This window comes from Ranitomeya variabilis, chromosome 2 (assembly GCF_051348905.1).
Source record: "Ranitomeya variabilis isolate aRanVar5 chromosome 2, aRanVar5.hap1, whole genome shotgun sequence".
Lineage (NCBI taxonomy): Eukaryota > Metazoa > Chordata > Amphibia > Anura > Dendrobatidae > Ranitomeya > Ranitomeya variabilis.
Window position 1 is genome coordinate 344617636 of NC_135233.1, and position 20148 is coordinate 344637783.

The 20148-nt window shown below is 43.7% G+C and overlaps 1 protein-coding gene across 2 annotated transcripts; it reads left to right on the forward strand.

Annotated features, from left to right (window-relative positions):
* Positions 1-2709: 2709 nt before the first annotated feature.
* Positions 2710-18700, forward strand: ZNF566 (zinc finger protein 566). Of its 2 annotated transcripts, none has more exons than XM_077285445.1 (8): positions 2710-2999; positions 9402-9785; positions 9976-10068; positions 10622-10744; positions 12758-12884; positions 14920-15033; positions 16205-16315; positions 16566-18700. In XM_077285445.1, exons 2-8 carry the CDS (start codon positions 9408-9410, stop codon positions 17213-17215), a joined length of 1596 nt encoding a protein of 531 aa, XP_077141560.1. In that variant the 5' UTR covers positions 2710-2999; positions 9402-9407; the 3' UTR covers positions 17216-18700. The 2 variants fall into 2 exon arrangements, with proteins under 2 accessions (XP_077141560.1, XP_077141559.1); XM_077285444.1 differs by having other exon boundaries at positions 16563-18693.
* The last annotated feature ends 1448 nt before the right edge of the window (positions 18701-20148 follow it).

The window sequence follows — 20148 nt, forward strand, 5'->3', positions numbered from 1 at the left end:
TATATAGTTCTCTGTGGGCTGTGCTCTGTGCTGTATACTGCTGTGGGCTGTATATAGTTCTCTGTGGGCTGTGCTCTGTGCTGTATACTGCTGTGGGCTGTATATAGTTCTCTGTGGGCTGTGCTCTGTGCTGTAGACTACTGTGTGCTGTATATAGTTCTCTGTGGGCTGTGCTGTATATAGTACTCTGTGGGCTGTGCTGTATATAGTACTCTGGGCTGTGCTGTATATAGTACTCTCTGGGCTGTGCTGTATATAGTACTCTCTGGGCTGTGCTGTATATAGTACTCTGTGGGCTGTGCTGTGTATAGTACTCTGTGGGCTGTGCTGTGTATAGTACTCTGTGGGCTGTGCTGTATATAGTACTCTGTGGGCTGTGCTGTATATAGTACTCTCTGGGCTGTGCTGTATATAGTACTCTCTGGGCTGTGCTGTATATAGTACTCTCTGGGCTGTGCTTTATATAGTACTCTGGGCTGTGCTGTATATAGTTCTCTGTGGGCTGTGCTGTATATAGTTCTCTGTGGGCTGTGCTGTATATAGTACTCTGGGCTGTGCTTTATATAGTTCTCTGTGGGCTGTGCTGTATATAGTTCTCTGTGGGCTGTGCTGTATATAGTTCTCTGTGGGCTGTGCTGTATATATTACTTTGTGGGCTGTGCTGTATATATTACTTTGTGGGCTGTGCTGTATATATTACTCTGTGGACTGTGCTGTATACTACTGTGTGGTCTGTGCTGAATACTGCTGTGTGGGCTGTGTTATCTACTACGCGAGCTGTGCTATAGTATGCAGGCTGTGCTGTATACTATGCGGTTTGTGCTATATAATATGCGGGCTTTGCTATATACTATGGGGAGTATATTATATTCTATAGGGGAGGCCATGTTATGTACTATGTGGCTGTGTTATATACTATTGTGGGGGTATATTATATTCTATGGGGGAGGCTGCGTTATATACTATTGGGGGCTGCATTATATTCTATGGGGGGCTACATTATATATTATGGGGAGGTGGGCTGTATTATATTCTATGGGGGTTACATACTCTGGGGTGGCTGCATTATACTCTGTGGGGTGGCTGCATTATACTCTGGGGTGGCTGCATTATACTCTGGGGTGGCTGCATTATACTCTGGGGTGGCTGAATTATACTCTGGGGTGGCTGCATTATACTGTATCGAGGACTATGGGGAATACGTTATACTATATGAAGAACTATGGGGTGCATTATACTATGGGAAGTGAATTGTACTACATGGATGACTGGCGGTGCATTATACTATATGGAGCACTATGAGGATTGTATTATGCTATATGGAGGACTATGAGGATTGTATTATGCTATATGGAGGACTATGAGGAGTGTATTATACTATGTGGAGGACTGAGCAGTGTATTTTAATATATGGAGGACTATAGGGAGTGTATTATACTATATGGAGGACTATGGAGCACATTATAATATATGGAGGACTATGGGGTGTATTTTACTAAACAAGTAAAATGCTGCATATTCGGATTGTTTTTGCTGGAACAAAAAGCCTTGTTGTCAGCAGCACATTGCCAGTGTAAACTGTAGATGTGCTGCTGAAAACATGATACTGTATGGTGATCTGTTAGTGATCTATTAGTGATCGTTCTGTCTCATCATTATTCCTCAGCTGGTGGAAAGAGGCCGGGAAACAAGCGTTGAACAACTTCAGTATTGTCGATCAAACTCATTTAGCGGCCTGAGATCAGCGCATGTAAATACAACAGAAAGGCTTCTGTGTGATGTGCAATATGTTAGCATTTGGGGCCCCATTTTAAACTTTGCCTAGGGCCCCACTTTGCCTAAAACCGGCCCTGCCTACAAGTGTACAAAGATATTATACAGTCACCATGTGACAAGTGGGCCTGTGTAACTTCAAATGCCAGGGCTGAATTTTAGTCCCAGTCCGGCCCTGGCTGGGATCAGGGTCTCTGCCCCTACAACATGCAGATTGCGTAGCAAAAATCTGCTGACAGATTCCCTTTAAAGCTACAAAGGGACTGAAAAAAGTAGAACATCAAAAAATATTTTTTAAAACATAAAAAAAGTCAAAAAATTTGAATTTATATATATTTACAACTTTCTGATTTTTTAAAGCTGCTAAAATAGTAAGACCATATAGACTTGTTCTCACCATGGAGAATTGTGCTGTCAGCTCATCTCGACCGTACAATGAACGCAGTAAAATCAAAATCCCCAGAAATGGTGGAATTGAAAGCTACAACTCGACCCTCAAAAAACAAGTCCTGAAAAAGTTACAGCTCATGGAAGAATGGAAGGGGAAAAAAACGGGATAATAGCAGGACTGCTGCGCGACGTCCTCTGTCAGCAAGTGAACTAACACAGGGAAAAAACTAATTATGGGCGGAGTCATGTTTTAATTAGCAGCTTCGCCCATAAAGCTCCGCCCTCACAGGCCGCACAATATTACTCTCCCCGCCCATTCACTTGTCAATCATTACATGTATACGCCCATAGACACGCCTTCCCATTGTGACGTCGTCGTATCCGGCGTCGCTGATTGGTTGACAACAATGTACCCTCGCGGCTAGCAATTTTCTCTATGACTAGACGTAGCGGCACTCACATTGAGCGCAGTCTTGGTTTTGATTGGCTGCTTTATCTGTCAATCGTATGGCTTCTTTATTGTGATTGGACACTTTTTTAATTCCCGCTTCCGTTTCCGATCGCTAGTCTTTTTTGCAATAACAATACAGTGTAGCCGCTGCGGGGGCTGTCCTCCTCCTCAGTCCTGGGGACGGGAGCAACAATGGAGGCTGCGTTCCGGCATGTCACTGCAGGGGGCGAGCTGTGACGGCGCGCTGGCTGCTGGGAAGTGCGGAACCTATAGGGGAGCTACGTATGGAGCGTGAGCAGTGATGGCAGGGTGCAGCCCCCGCAGGGAGTAGAGGACGAGCCTGCACCCTGAGGGTGGTCTATACAGGAGTGTCTGCAGCCCCCAGGTGAGACCGAGGGGCAGGGGCAACTGTTCTGAAATGGATCTGTTTGCTAGGTAATGCTGTAACTTGTAGTCCCACAGGGGTCGTCAATCTGTTGCTTTTCAGCTGAACTACAAGACCCAGCATGCCTTTTTAGTAGGGGATTTATTTTAAACGTGTGATTTATTAGCCGTTATATAACTACAACTCCCAGCATGCTTTTTTTGTGGGGGATTTAAACATTTGGCTTATTAGCTGTTGTAGAACTACAACTTCCAGCATGTCTTTTGTTGTTGTTGTTGTTGTTGTGTTTTTTTTTTTTTTTTTTTTAAATGTTTTTAATTTGCGTTGTATGCTGGGAGTTGTAGTTTTGCAATGCCGGGATCGCTTACATGTTCGAGCCCAGTCTTCAGGGCAAGTGGTTTGCACCCGCATTTAAAGGGATGAGGATTTGATGCATTTATATTAGGGGATTGCTATTTTTGCAGTTGCCGACTCCATCATCCCTTTTTTTACAGATTTTGGGCTACTCCACAACACACTGCGCAGTCACAGAGCATAATGTAAATGAATGGGATGACATTTCGACCTGCAAAGTACAAGTAGTAAAAATGGAGAAAAAAAATTCCACCCGGTTCTGACTTCTTACAAATGATTGCGTTATCGTGCAGATTATAATGTCGCCCCGTTCGCTTACATTATGCTGCGAGACATACGTGGCAATCGGGGCCGATCATACAAATACTCTCCCAGTGCGCTGTGCTCCGATCCTCCGGTGTGATAACATGGGAGCACGTGCGCGGAGGAGACGGAGAAAGTAATTTCTCCACTTTTTTCATTCTGTGTCTGTAGTAAGTGCACTGCACTCGGATGGCGTCTGAGTGCAGTCTGATGTTTTATTCACACTCCTAGACCTTGGATGGGTGCGCGTCATCGAATATCAGAGCTGCATGTTGCCACTGTCATTACGAATCGGCATGAGAAAATAATTGCAGATCTGCATTGGGCCGAGTGCTATGCGATAAAACATCACACAGCACTCCGCCATGTTATAAGCCCTGAAGGCGCAGCTTCGTTTTAATCAAATTGAAGCTATCCTGCCTGCAAAATTAGCTTAAAGGGGTCTTGCACGTTTGGTGACTTTTTTTTTTTTATGTTAATGCATACACTGATATCTTTTTCTTAACCATGTTTCATTATAAATGTTGCACTGTTCGCCTTCTATAGCATCTCTGTTGCATTAACTATTGCTGGCAGCAGAATGAGTTAACTGAGAATCCATCAGCGAGCTCATTTAGATTGAGTCATGGGTGCGATTGTAACTGTTTTCTTTTTCTCTGAGTTCTTCTCAATATATGACGACATCAAGGTTGTATGTGCATGGAAACAAGAACCCGTAAAAGACGGGTAAATGCACGTATGCAATGTTCAGACACTCGGCCACATTCCAACTAGACGTGCATGGCCTTGCTTAACTCCTAGTGAGCAAAGCTTCGCACGTCTAGTCTGAATATGGCCAGGAGTGTGCATATTGTTTGTGCAGTCACATGAGCGCTGGCTCATCAGAGAATCCTGACAGCGCGCGGATCTAATGGTTTGAGCATTCAGAAGTCTGCAGTCGCATAGACTTTTCTCACAAATCTGGACAACCCCTTTAAGGTTCCAGTCTTTTTGCTATATGTGTAAATGGGCGATCAATCACAAGCTGGATTCTTCTGACCCCTACAGACACTTGTGCTTGTAGGCTTTTCCTAGCAGCAAGGAGGTGACTAAATAATCTGCCAAGACTCCGATTAAAGGGGAAGGCCCAGGGATTAGTCCGCAGGTTGCGGCAGGCATTCCTTTATCCTCGGGCAATCTGTCATGGGTCTTTGTGCAAAGTATCTGAAGGTTCGTCAGAGGACAGATTACCGGCATTAATTGTCAGTGTATGAGTCACTATAGGAATCCAGTAGGAGACATGTATGGGGGGCTCGCCATGCTGGCAGATGGAGCGAGGTGCGGCCGTGGTGGGATGGCTCTGATCTCTGCAGGAGATTATCACAGTAGGTGGCGTACAATGGGGGTCAGCAGCTGTCATAATACACAGGGAGCGCTTCATTGTTCGCCTCTCGTGAAATAGTCGCCATGTTCAGCTTAGCATTGGGGTCCGTTTCGTGGGTCTGGATCGGGGTGTGTGCCCGCAGACCTTTCATATTTTAGTACTTGATCACATGTATCCGAGTAGTGGTGGGAAGATGGGTGATCACCTGCTGGAATCCCGGTTGCCCTCACAGATCTCGAAAATGGGGCTCTTCATTGTCTATGGCACTGCTGTAAAAGCCGTACTCTGCAGTCCAATAGACAGTGGATGGAGGGGTACTGTGCGCGCTGCTAAAGATGGGGATTTGCAGAGTCCCGTTTTCAAGGTGCAAAGGTCCACTCTCGTGATTTGGGGGTCCTTTTTTTTTTCAATGGATAGCGACTGTCTTTTTTTTTTTTGGAACACCCCTTTAAATTAAATTTGCAGTACCGGTTGACGGAGTTACTGGTTCTGTAGTGTGAACAGTACAACCTTCCTACTAAATGAAATAAAGCAGAGCTCTGTGCATCGAAGCTGAAGATGGGGAGGGATGCGGCTGTCCGCAGAGCAAGTGACAGGAAGAGCAGATTCCTGTGAAATGTAGTTTTGAGACTGAATGGGAATCTGTCAGCACGTTTTTGCTATACAATCTAAGATCAGCATGATGTAGGGACTGAGACCTTGATTCCAGCGATGTCAGGTACAGGGCTGTATTTTGCGGTTTTAATAAAATCAGTGTTTTATTAGCAGGAGATTATTACTAGAGGGCTAGAAAGCTGCCCAATCAGTGGTGTGGGTGGGGTTATACACAGCTCAGCATTCAGAGCTCTGCTAGATCTGCAGCAGAGAAAACGTGATTGTTTATGCTGCACACAGAAAACTGTGACACATCACTGGAATCAGGGTCTCTGCCTCTACCTCTTTCTGCAGTCAGATTACATAACAAAAACCTGCTGACGTATTCCCTTTAAGAGCAGGACTAAAGTATCGGGAGATCGGAATATTCACAGAAGTCAGTAATGAAGGGTCTGTAGTGTATTATTGCACCGTGTGTGATCTGGAAATAGGATCTCGGATCGCCCCTTTAATCTTCCAGTCGCTTTCAGTGAGTATCTCGGCGCTTCCTGTGTGAAATGATGGCCAGTCATGAGATCTCCCTCCACGTCTGACTCATCGTTCCCTGGAGTCCTGTGATGTGTCCACAGTATCTGTCTGCAGCATGAGACCCGGTGTCAGGAGGTCGGCACCAAACACATGCAGATACATCGCCTCTGGACACGTCACCGCCAATTCTCCGAGCTGCTTATTCCCAGGCCCATAATGGGGGAGAAGGATCCGGACACCTAATGCGTCTGGAATGTGGGACCTGGCACACACAGCTGGCGGAGGCCGGGCAAGAACAACACCGCTGCTCCAATTACAAGGCCATTTTGGTATATGTGGTATCTTCTGTGGACCAGTTCAGTTTATTTTTTTTTTTTATTCCCCTCTTTTATTTTAGCTCATTTGTCGAGATAAACAGAAATTATCGCTCGCTCGCCCTCTCGCTCATTCTGTAGCTCTCGCTCGTCCGTCCTCTCGCTTCCTCGCTCGCTCTAGCTCGTTCTGTAGCTCTAGCTCGTTCTGTAGCTCTAGCTCGTTCTGTAGCTCTAGCTCGTTCTGTAGCTCTAGCTCGTTCTGTAGCTCTAGCTCGCTCTGTAGCTCTAGCTCGCTCTGTAGCTCTAGCTCGTTCTGTAGCTCTAGCTCGTTCTGTAGCTCTAGCTCGTTCTGTAGCTCTAGCTCGTTCTGTAGCTCTAGCTCGTTCTGTAGCTCTAGCTCGTTCTGTAGCTCTAGCTCGTTCTGTAGCTCTAGCTCGCTCTGTAGCTCTAGCTCGCTCTGTAGCTCTAGCTCGTTCTGTAGCTCTAGCTTGCTCTGTAGCTCTAGCTTGCTCTGTAGCTCTAGCTTGCTCTGTAGCTCTAGCTCGCTCTGTAGCTCTAGCTCGCTCTGTAGCTCTAGCTCGCTCTGTAGCTCTAGCTCGCTCTGTAGCTCTAGCTCGCTCTGTAGCTCTAGCTCGCTCTCTAGCTCGCTCTGTAGCTCTAGCTCGCTCTGTAGCTCTAGCTCGCTCTGTAGCTCTAGCTCGCTCTGTAGCGCTTGCTCGCTCTGTAGCGCTTGCTCGTTCTGTAGCTCGCTCTCGCTCGTTCTGTAGTGCTCGTTCTGTAGCGCTCGCTCTCTCGCTCGTTCTGTAGTGCTCGCTCGTTCTGTAGCGCTTGCTCATTCTGTAGCTCGCTCTCGCTCGCTCATTCTTTTTGTTTTTTTGTGTGTACAGCTCCTGTGCTGACTTACAGGGTTCCCAAAGACAAACGAACCCTGTGTAGTTGCATCATAAAAGGTTGAAATTTAGTATAAAACATAGATCTGCAGCAGAGCTCTGAATTTCTATCACAGCTCCTGCATCCAGTAACCCAAGTGACACATCACTGAAATCAGGATCTACTTCACTACATCATTGTCAGATTACATAGCTGCTGACAGATTCCCTTTTAAAGAATATTCCCATCCCACGCTTGTCATCCTGCCTGGAATAACCAAAGTGCTCATTCGTTAACTGATCGCATAGTTTATGCCAGCATACAAATCATTATTAGCAGCATAACTGGGTGTGCTGCCGTGACATAATCATGTACGGGAACAAAATGATCAAAACTACTATCGTTCTGTTCTGAGTATTGCTCGTTGGCCAGTAAATCAGCACCAGTTTTCCTATATCTAGTTAATTACTGCTCGTTAATGGGCCTAGATTGGCCTGTCTGAATAGAACAACAATACTCAATGCCATTACATTAGGCGGAGAGAGATAATAAGCAGCACAACACAAAATCCAAAGGGAATAACCCAACGGGATAGAATGGGTGCAAAGTATGTGGCCCCGGCATCTTCACCTTCAGAAGTAACCTGGGGAACAATGAAAACACCATAAAATACACATAAAAGACAAGAAAATCGCAAGAGCACTGCTACGTCAGGCTGATATCGAGTACATTAGAATATATCTCTACAACCTCCTAAAGGGGGATATATACAGCCGATGACAATAGTTGACCTAATTATAAATGCAAATAGAAGTATATAATACAAAGAATAGTGTTAATTAAATATGGTAAACCCTTAAAGGTTGGTTAGACACAGGGAACTGTGGGTGAATAATTGTGAACAGTGTTAATAATATTAATAGTATATAGTATGCGTTCCAACCCACTGCTGCACTGCATACATGTATTAACGTGTGTGTGTGTATATATATATATATATATATATATATATATATATATATATATATATATATATATATATATATATATATATATATATATATATATTCATATTCTCTCTCTAATGATCCAACCCATTAGTTACATCCCTATGAGCAAAAGAAGGGATCACCTGACCAGAGTGTTACCAGCCCCGATGCGCCTTTCACCATGCTTACTCAGGGAGCCTGTCTCAATGCCCGCTTAGAGGATGGACCTACTGTGCTCATCACTCCACTACATTATAAGATGGGGATAACTTTTACATCAGTTTAACACTGCCTATAGGAAGACGCATGCAAAATATTTCTCTGGTGAAGAAAGACCATTTCCTCTCAAGAATACTGTCATGGGTTTACCATGACAGAGAGGAGCCAGAAGACCACAGTATGCAGGGGTTAATCTGCTCTCTTGAGAGCTGTGGGAGCTAGGGCTCTCAGCTGATCACGGTTAGCCACTCGCATCTCCTGTATAATCTGGGTCCTGGCTAACACTCATTGTCGGAGCTAACTTATGCTGCGTGACTGGGAGGAGATAGGTGTTGGTGGATTTATCTGTGACTGTTGCTTGGTTTTGTGAGTGTGATAATTCCCTTTCTTCTCCTACTTTGGTTTAACCCCATCCTCCACTCCCCGATGCATTCCTCTGTTTTTTTTGTGTGAATATTTGTATGTTTGCTATTTTCCATTACCCCCTGTTTGTATTACCCTGTTAATTTGGTTGGTGCACTACTACTCTCCTCTTACCTGGCAAAGGAAAGGGAACAGATGGAGGGCTGATTCAGGAGATAAGGCAAGGTACGTGGCCCCGGCATCTTCACCTTCAGAAGTAACCCGGGGAACAGGGCGAGCTAGGGTGCCGCGTAGCGTTCGGGACATGGAAGGAGCCCCTGGTCACCCGACAACAGTTTTGACAAGTTCCTTCTATGTTTTTTGTAGCTATAAAGGAGACCTCCTGTTTAGCGTCTCACTGGGGTCAAATTTGGCTATCCAGGGTTGCTTCCAATAAGAGAGTTGCTTGTGAGAAGCGTCACCTCAAATTTGTCTTTTTTCCTTCATCGCTGTGTTGTCTTCCTAGGTGGAAATGCCTCACTGTTTTGCCTACGGCTGCACCAACCATAGTGGGAAGCTGCCCTCGGCGGTCTCCATGCACTCTTTTCCCAAGGAGCTGCCTCTTGCAGAAACTTGGATACATCATAGCCGCACCGATGTAGGCAACGTGCAAGAGTTTGTACGGGACACATTGCTGAAGAACCCAGGACACTTTGTTCTTTGCTCAGAGCATTTTGAGGAAGACATGTTTGAGATGGCCGGCGATTCCCCTCTAATTCCATCTGAACCGAACCACAAACGAACGAGACGGAAATTAAAAGCAAGTGCGGTTCCAACTCTCTTCCTGACCGGAGCTTCGAAGCTACGTACACAAGCGGCTCAACACCTGAAGATTCATGAACGGAAGCAGGTAATGATTGTGTCTTGTGTGTAGATCACGTTGGTCAACATCCAGATTTGAGTCCAACATCTCTACTTAAGCGTTGGTCTCTGCACAGGAGAAAAACATTTTCCCGATCTCTGACGGAGGAGGTTGGCTGACTGGCTCATTTCAGTAGCACACTTGTCATGTGTTTATTTTACTGTTACATTTTTTTCAGCTTTTGGACAATCTTCTTGAGCAGCAGAAGCGACCTAGACTAATAGAAGAGACAACCAGTCCGTCCACATCCCAGGATTCTGCGGCACTAACGGTACTTGAGAACAATTGATTTGACGTCTTCAAGCCTAAAATATAATGCCTATGGCCGAATTCAGACGTTGATCTATGAGCCATGATGTACCGACCGCCTGTGGTTCTCCTGACCCAAACTCAACAGCCTTGTGTGCCTATGAGGTTGTCACGTTCCTGTCAAGAGACCCACAGCCAGTTGTACTCTGACCATGATGTATGGATGTCTGGATGACTCCAAAACTGGGACACCACCTCCAGCCAATACACCAATAAGGCGTATGAGATGCGTTAATCACTTAGGTCAAATTGATGCCCGTGTTCGTCAGCGCCGTGGTCAGTGTGTGGAGAGGCCTCAGGAGCCCTTACATTGCCGGCATCTGTCCCTACCAGCAACCACATCTGAACTCCGGTCGCTGCTATTAACTATTTAGATGCTGATGGATCTCTGATAGCAGCATATAAATAGTGGTTAGCCGTGCAGGCATGCACCGGATCCCACTGGATTCTCATGACATAATTGCGGTGCTCCAGTTGGTTACCATGGCTGAAAAATCCTCTGTCTTATAATACAGGAGGAGGACACAGGACACGAACGTCCACGAAAACTCCAGCTCTGGAGAAGAAAACTCCTTCCTTTGAAGTCCCAGTTTCTGAAGGACAGATTCAGCCCTGTTCCCAGAGCATTGCAGAGAAAGGTAAGTCCGCCTGATATGCTTGTAGTAGTAAGAATGCGACGGCTCCTGGTAGTCTCCAACCGTAAGTAGTCATGGCCCATCATACAGTCCTAAAGTGGGTGAGCAAGTGTGTTGTTCTCTCATAAAAGTGGATCTTTCACTAGATTTCACTATACAAACTGCATACGTTATAAAAATATCTTACACCTGATGAGGCAGTTGTAATTACTTTGAGAAACCATGGTACGTTTGCTGTATAATCCTGATATTCGAATGATTTTAAGTCCATCTGTAGAGTGAAAGCGCTCATGAGTCCGATTTATTCAGTCTCCTCCCACCTAGACTGACAGCCGCAGCTTGTACTGAGCAGTGTGACGTCTCAGCAGGGAGGAGGGGCACTGAGGAGCTGTCAGTCAGGCAATGTGGGTGGAGATAGTCTAAAGGATTACACTGCTGTCCCCTAATATAGATTTTCACAGCAAGTACACCAGTCTCGTGAGATCTAAGATTGATTTACTTGTGTGTGTACTTTGTATTATAAAATCTGGTGATGGATCCGCTGATGGATTTTCCCTGAGGCCAAGCATGCACATGTTCTCAATGAGCAAGGAGAATAAGGTGCTGTCAGACGCCTGTGAAGGAAACTTTTACCCTGTGAGAACAAAGTATTGGGCATCCTGAAATCCAACATGCCTGATCCTTCTTTCCCTGATCTCTGCTGTTGAGGGGGTTGAGAGTGTTATCGGTGGAGAGGACGCAGAGGTGTCCGACACTGGATTTTCCCCTCTGTTTTTAGGGGTGGCTCTGTATAATGCCTAATATCAGTCTAGCTAAGTATTGAAGTTTTTACCCCCTCCCGAAATGTGACATAACTGTACATCACATGTAGGTTCCCCGTGTATGGAGATCCCAGCTGTGTTACATGTCTGGCATCTTCCTTTATCAGCAGAACTTGCTCTAAATGCTGCTGTCAATCACTGATGGCGGCATTTTTAAGAAAGTGTGAGCGTGCGCCAGCTCCCATCCCCCTTTCCCTGCGATTACAGGGGACCGATGTGTTGACCTGGCAGTATCTTTGTCCTTCTGTGACGCCCATTCTGCGGTTTCAGAGGAGAGCGATACTGAAATCCCATTATATTGCGGTATATAGAGCAAAGGGCTTTTTTTATAAAGCAAAGAACGCCGGATTGCATTCGAAACGTGTTAACGTTGTACTTCCAGACTCCCTACATCATATTTTCTAGGAATAGGTTTTTAAAGATCAAATAAATTTGTAATATTATTTAATATTTTATATTTACCGTATATATTTTATTATTATTATTTTTTTTTTACCAGAAGCTGAAATATTTTCCTCTCTTTTCTATAGAACTAGACCGCAGGTTTAAGTCCCCTTAGGGGGGGGAAAAAAATAATCAAATCCTCCCTATTTTACCCTTTTTTACTCAATCATTGCTCCAGTCTTTGTTTTTTGACTGCATTGGTGACATAATTTGGCTGAAGTGTTGATGTTCTCTGTCTAATCACTGAGCTCAGCGACCTGTGCCAATTACCTCAGTGATTGGCTGCAGCGGTTATGCTTACTGTATTTGTAGCGTCACCGCTGCAGCCAAACACATTGACCGATGCTGGAGCAGGGGAGCATGAGTACTGTCTCTGTCTTTATTTTACGTTACAGGAAGCGTCTGGGGTCCTTGTTTCTAAATCCCCTTTAAACTGAAGATTGTCAGCGTGAAATGCACCAGTTATGCCTTAAAATTGGGAAATCTCCGCCTACTGTGAGCAGATTTTCGCTCCTCTTTAATTTCTGTACCGCTGTTGACCGCACACCCTCCTGCTTCCCCACCTGGTTTTCTCCCTGTTTTAGGGGTTCTTATAGGGGCTCACTAGTCTTGTCGTTGGGCACACACTTTAATTCTGGCTGTATTGTATGACTGCTGCACCAGTGGCGCTCGCTGTGGCAGGGACCCATAGGGTGGTATAACCATGGGATGGACGTATCGCTGTGCGGACCTACATAAATGTCTGTTTCAGACCCCGGCCACTCTGAATCGGATCGCTGTTTATTTCTCGGACGAGGAGTGGGAAATGCTGGAGGAATGGCAAAGAGATCTCTACAAGAACATGATGAAGGAGAACTACGAAGCTTTAATATCACTTGGTAAGAACAACAGTCTAATAGCCACAATAAAATTAAAGGGCCATTCCAGCATCAAGTGTTTTTATTTATTTTTTGCATCTCTAAAGCTTGGTCCCATCAATATTCTGGCTGTGGAATTTTGCATCATATTTTCGCCATAATTGTACTGACATGGCCACAGAATGCACGCTGTATAAGCAAAACCCAAAAATAATTGCGGAATTGCGTTTTTTTTCGTTTTTTTTTTTTTTTTTTTCCTCTCCCATTTTATTTTTATTTTTTACACATTAAATGGTAAAATTAATGCTGCTATTTAAAACTACAATGGAATAAGCCCTCAAGTCATGGCTTACTCTTGGAAGAAGTGTAGGAGAAAAGCAAAATTTAAAAAATGGAGGAGCGCCAACATTATGGGGGTTATCTGGATTCATTGCAATATCACTTGTCTCTATTTCCTAGTATTAGGGCTCACTCCCATCACCGTATTATTGTGATCCATCCACCAACACAACATCGGATCACACTTGGACCAGTGTTATTCTATGGGGCCGTGGATGACCAAGTTGATCCAATATTCGGACCGCACTTGGCCATGCAAGTCAATGAGTCATTGGAAACCGTCGCGCACTGACAGAATGGAGAAGATGGATCATTTTTTGGTTTTCCTTCTTCTCCTCATCCAAGAGAATTGGATCACATTTTGCAGAGTGTCATTTGTATAATCGGCCTGATTCTCTCAAACGAAAGATTCTACGGCCGTCTGCACCTGCCCTTAGGGTGGACATTTGCCTTAGATAGTTGCCTGCCAATGGGAATAAGTTGGGAATAAAGGATGGGGTAGAGTGAAACCCTCCATGCCTGCTCCTCCTTTCCCCTTACAGTTCAGAGCTGTTAGGCTGTGTGCACACGTTCTGGATTTTTTGTGTGTTTTTCGCAATAAAAACATGAAAAAAACGCTCACATTAAGCATCCTATTAATAGAATGCAATCCGCATTTTGTATGCACATGCTGCGTTTTTTTTCCAGAGCGGAAACGCATTCCATGTTCATTAATTTGCGGAATCGCTGGGATTCCGCACACATAGGAATGCATTGATCCGCTTACTCCCCGCATGGGGCTATGCCCACCATGCGGGAAGTAAGCAGATCATGTGCGGTTGGGACCCAGGGTGGAGGAGAGGAGACTGTCCTCCAGACCCTGGGAACCATATAATTGTTAAAAAAAAGAATTAAAATAAAAAATAGGGACATGCCTACCTTCTGATGGCCCCCGGAGTCCTCCCGCCTCTCAGCGGTGCACGTGGTGGCTTCCGTTCCCAGGGATGCTTTGTGCGAAGGACCGTGACGTCATCCCAGGTCCTTCGCCCAAAGCATCCAGGGGAATGGAAGCCGCCGCGTGCACCGCTGAGGAGACTGGGGAACGTCGGAAGGTGAGAATAACCATATTTATTTTATTTATTTTTTTATTACTTTTAACATTAGATCTCTTAACTATTGATGCTGCATAGGCAGCATCAATAGTAAAAAGTTGGTCACACTTGTCAAACACTATGTTTGACAAGTGTGACCAACCTGTCAATCAGTTTTCCAAGTGATGCTACAGATCTCTTGGACAACGCTAGCATTCTGCAAGCTAATTACACTTGCAAAACGCTAGTGTTTAGCAAGAATACGCATGCCAATTCCGCATGCGATATACCCGTGGCAGGAGTTGCGGAATTGCAGCGGAAATTTCTGCGGCAATTCTGCAACGTGTGCACATAGCTAACACCTACGTACACATTAGACAGTTGTCCGGTCGTGCCACACTACTCAAATTTGCTGACTATATCGAATGTGTATGAGGGCCCCTTGAAGGCCCTTTCTTATCTTTTTGGAGAAAGGCCCTAAAATGTAGATGTTGATGGTGACGGGACTACAGAGAAACATACAAACCACATATGGGGAGAGACGGCTGCCGGAGATTCTATGTCTTCTCAAGATATCACCGATGTTTCCAACAATGAAGCATTTCACTCTCGTCGCGTTCAGCTGATCTATTTGTGCTTTTGGTTAGGTTACCCCACCGTCAATCCCAACATATTAATGAAGATCAAACAGGAGGAAATCATGCGCTACACGGATCAGTGTTCCTCTGATGACTTGGAGGAGTTGGGCGGCCCCAAAACAGGTGACTTTATGCTAATTCTCGTCAACCACTTGTGTTTTTTTTTTTTTCTTTTTAATTTTTTTAAATATTGATGCTTAGGAAACCAAAGTCCCCAATGTAATTATTAATCCCTGCGTTGCTTTAGCGACAACTGTGCATCTGCATGGACCATATCTAAGGATCATCTAGGGCTAAACTTCTTACCAATGTTTTTTTTTTGTTTTTTTTTTCCCAAGAGAAAATTAGTTTTGTCTGACTGGTCACATGAGTTTGACACCAGTTCTGGCAAACGTTCTGAAATTTAGATTCTGGTTCCAGTGGTCAATTAGGTCATTACATGATTTTAGATAATGACTACTGGATTTTAATAAATAGGTGTTTTTATAGGAAAGTTTTTTTTGTTTTTTGTTTTTTTTTTGGGGGGGGGGGGGGGACTCACTTTTTAGCAAGAAAAACTCTTGCTTAAGTGTGCCTGTTTTATACTTTGGAGGCAGCTTCCTGTGATGGAGAATGATAACACAGCGTCCATTTTGACCACTGAGAGAATTGCTCTCTCCTCCTGCTGCACACTGATGTATGTGATCAGTGTAGAGCAGAGGAGAGGAAGTCAGCTGAAGAACCTTCCACCTGACTAGCTCCAGGACTTTTCATGTCATGTGATCAGTTAGATGCCTGGAAGGAACTGCAAGATGTGGTAATTTATAACGTGTGCTTGTGTATGTATCAGAGCTGTGTGTGTTTGTGTAAATGTACATGTAGCAGTGCTGTGTGTGTGTGTGTGTGTAAATGTACATGTAGCAGAGCTGTGTGTGTGTGTGTGTGTGTGTGTGTGTGTAAATGTACATGTAGCAGACTTTCTGCTGTCTAATCCTGGAATGCATCTTATAGTGAGGTTCATCCTAGAGTCTTGAGAAATACGGTAATTTACTGTCCAAAAAGGATATTGAAAAGCCAGAGTCCCTTCAAAGCCAATCACCCTATTACATGCCACTGGCTGTGTGGCTTCCACATAATTTAGCGATGGAGAAGTTAGAATTTATCGAGAAAAGGTTGACTGAGCTGGTTGGATCGCTGCCTTTTTTTTCCCACAACTCTTATAAGTAAAGTGATGACTAAATTCCAAGTATTTTTTGAGCGACACAGAACCAGCAATTACTCTAAAACAAATTCTGTGCTTTTTTTTTTTCAAAAGTCTCTGTCAACGAGGAGGATGGACTCCGATCAAAATGTAAATTTGATGCCGATCACTATTTAAAGGCTGATCTACAATCGCATGGAGACGTGAAGGGTTTCAGAGACTCATGTGAGTAAGAAATAACCCGGTCAGAGGTACCAATTAAATTTGCATTGGTGTCTTTTAAATTAAGAATTTCCCTCCCCACCCCCTTTATTAAAGGCTTAGACTGGTTTAAAAGATGACCACTGCAGCCAATCACTGTCCCCACCCCTGTCATTGTGTTGTGTACTATTCATGACTGTATTTTTACCATGCGGACATGTAAGACGTGCTCCTTTCTACCTCCCTATAGTGTCCTTGTTTTATGTTTCAGCAGATAACCGTCCTTTAGTAACGAGCCTTGAAGACGACAGTATGGACCTACTGGATGGACAGCAGGAGCCTCTTGCCATGACGTACGCTCTCTCACAGTGTTTCAGCGATGGATTAAATGGTGAATTTTATCCGACGTCCAAATGGAAAGCAAGAAATATGGCATCTAATGGTTTTGCTACTTTCAGTCCTGACGAAAGAACTTTAGGTCCCATCACGGCGGTCCAGCAGATGGAAAGTCCATATGGCTGGTTCTTTTGTGAAAAGAATCTTTCTCATACCGGCTTGGCATCAAAACATGGCAAATGTACGGAGCCGAGACCGTATAAGTGTTTCGAGTGCGATAAAAGCTTTACGGTTAAATCCAACTTGATTAAGCATCACCGTATTCACACCGGGGAGAGACCCTACAAGTGCACGCTCTGCTCCAAAAGCTTCAGCCGCAATTCACACCTGATCACCCACCAGCGAACGCACACGGGGGAGAGGCCTTACAAGTGCAACGAGTGCGACAAGAGCTTCATCCAAAATTCTGTGCTGATCCAACACCAAAGGATCCACACGGGGGAGAGACCCTTCAAATGTGACGAATGCAGCAAAAGCTTCAGCCAGAAGTCGTGTCTCATACGTCACCAAAGAACTCACACTAGATAATGGTTGTCCAAGAACGGCCGTCCACATGCAGGGTCTTTTTTTTGGAATTTCAGAACCTAGTGAAGACATAAACCACCAAACTGGAAATAATGGGATGGGGGGGGGGGGGGAGAGATGCGCAATAAAAAGGTCTCAGACGGGTGCAAGGAGATCTAGTATACGGTACCGCCATTGACCAGCGAGCGTACTGCCACTTTTGTGTGTTTGATCCCTAATAGACTTTTGTATGAGTTTCTGGAAAGAGGTCTATTTTTTTTTTTTTTTTTACAAGGGCTCTTTCAGATGTCCGATTTTCTTCCACGTATGAGAAAAACTGATCGACTATTCTGATCAGAGTTTAATCGGCGCATGGTCCGAGTGTCATCCTATTTTCTCGCACGTGGAGAAGTGAAAAAAGAAACACAAATTTCTCCACCTTCTCTATTTTGTCAGTCCGTGAAGATCGAACCACACTCAGATGTCATCAAATGCGGTCTGATATATATTTTTTTATTTTCTATGGATCCATTGACTTGCATTGCCGATTTAATCAGACCCTCGGATCAAAATAAGACATGTCTTTGCGTTTTTGCGCTGAGGAGAAAAAAATAAGACCTATGCACACAACCCCCATAGACTATCACTTGGTAGTATGAATGCTAGCCTTTAAAAATGGCAGATAGAACTCATACGCAAAAATCAGACATCTGAATGAGCCTAAGTGCCACCCTTCTCCATTTTCTGTGTCTGGTATCACAGCATAGACACCTTCATTTCTATAGAGCAGAAGTGCAATACTGGACATGGCCAGTAGACAAAAGTGGCGCTATTTATCATGCGGGAGGAAATGCTGACCCTTTTTTCAAAATCTGAAAAAACCCTTCAAGCACGTTTTTTTATTTTTCTCAAAGGGTAATACTTGAAAATGACTAAATGTCAAAACAAAGAAAAAAAGACTTTTCCATCTCAAACTTGTTAGTCGTCACAAAAGTATTCAGCTTATTCTTTTTTTTATTATTATTTATTGGATTTATGTAACTCAACAATTTTGAGGAAACACTAACCACTATGCAATTACCTTCCTGTGATTGCATATGGAAATATGTAATGGACCACTAAGGTAGAGGAGAAAGCCTTCTATGGGTCAAGACCAAATGTGGGACAACCAGCGTCTGTGTTTTTATTTAATTTTTTGCGTCATCTGATGGATATGCAATGGATATTCCTTGACAGACCATCCTTTTGGTGTCCTTTTTGATAAGATGCTGAAACTTTTTGAGTTCCAGGATAAAAAAAAAAAAAAGTTGGGAATGATCACTTTCAACCAAAAAAACACCCAAACTTATTTAAAAGTTGATTTTTTAACGAAGCTCTTTTATCTAATTTAAGGAGTCAATGAAAGTGTTTTTTTTAAATTCTTTTATTACCCCTACTGGGGGTCTGAAAAGGATATAGTCAGTGTTCTCGCTTTTTATAAAATTGACATTTTTCAGTGTTTTTTGTTTAAAAAAAAAAAAATAATGGCGGCTCCTTAAAGGTGGCGTTTTTATAAGTATTCTTCGACAAGTGCAAAAGTAATTGAACTTGCAGGATTGCCCTATCGTATTATGCCAGCAGCATTAGGCTTATAAATAGAACATTAGTTATGTAATGTTAGGGAATCATGGACCTTCATCATGGAAACCTTTGCTTCAAGCTTTACTTTCAAGGTACAATGTATAAACTTTTTTTTTTTTTTTATAAACTTTTTAAAAATTATTATTTTACCTTTTTTTTTTATCAAAACAGTACTCTGCCGGATGGTTGTAGAGTACGTCTGAAGCCATGGTGTCCTCTCATGCATCGAGATGAAGGAGACAGTTGTTGGTTTATCCAGCGTCCACTGGAGCATATTGTAGGGTCTTCAAATATAGTCGCTGACTCTGTATAGGTGCACATAATATTTTTTCTGTCGGGCAGTTCAAGGGTTAAGGGCACTATTTTTATTTATTTTTTCCTTTACACAACTGTATTTCTTGAATATAAGACCCAACTTCCACATACTTCAAATGTAGCCCAGTGCTCCCATAATGGAGGAGGAGATCGTTGAGGAGGAGATGGTGGAGCATACTCCTGCCAAGTTGTTTTTCCGGGGAGAGCAGCCACGCAATAAACATTTGTCTTCCCCAGAAGACCAAGTATCAGGTACTATAGGATCACGTTTTCCCCCGGACCACCACTTGGACATCACTGGGATACACTGTTTGCTTTTCCTTGGCTGACTTTTGTTTCTGGCTTCTTTTCCTTGTCTCGTCTTTGTGTAGGTGAAGCGTCCACATAACTATCTGTATTTTTTAAGGTTTTGACCCCTAATATTTCTGTATGTTTTTCCAGTTCTTGTAAGAAGTCTTTAGATCACGCACTCAAATTTAACACCATCGTTCCGCACTTTCATGACCTCATCGTCGCATTACAGCCGCACGGTTTAATTTGCTTAACGCCGCAGCAATCCCTTTTTTTTAAATGTTTTCTTGAATTAAGACTGGAACGTCAAATTGTATTGCAAGAAACTTCCTTTGCACTATGTGATATTTTATTTGCTTGTCTGTAACTTAGAAAAACCTACTTTTTTATCACCAATAGCGTAAGAGAAAATAAGAAAGTTTGGTAATATTTCATATGTCTTTCTCCCAGTCACTTTTCTGCCAGCAATAGTCATTTACAATCAAAATTGTGGAAATCTGTCTCTGGGAAGGGATCAAATGACAACTGCTGCCTATAGAAGTCTATGGAGAGAGGAGTGGGGAAGAGGAGCCACTGAGGCTTCTAGTCGAGGGGGGAAAGTGGAGGGTACAAGTTACAAAATAGCCACAAAAAGTGTTATTCCTCATGTACTCGCACAGGACTGCTTATTCTGAAATAAAGAGGTAGTCTTATGTATTATGTATAATACCAGCTTCAAATCCCCTACAGGG

What these genes read in the sequence shown, in the direction of transcription:
- ZNF566 (XM_077285444.1), top strand. Translation starts at nt 9,408, where the DNA reads ATGCCTCACTGTTTTGCCTACGGCTGCACCAACCATAGTGGGAAGCTG. An exon ending in CCAGAGCATTGCAGAGAAAG is followed by an intron (nt 10,745 to 12,757) that starts GTAAGTCCGCCT and finishes TGTCTGTTTCAG; the next exon opens with ACCCCGGCCACTCTGAATCG. An exon ending in GAAGGGTTTCAGAGACTCAT is followed by an intron (nt 16,316 to 16,562) that starts GTGAGTAAGAAA and finishes TTTATGTTTCAG; the next exon opens with CAGATAACCGTCCTTTAGTA.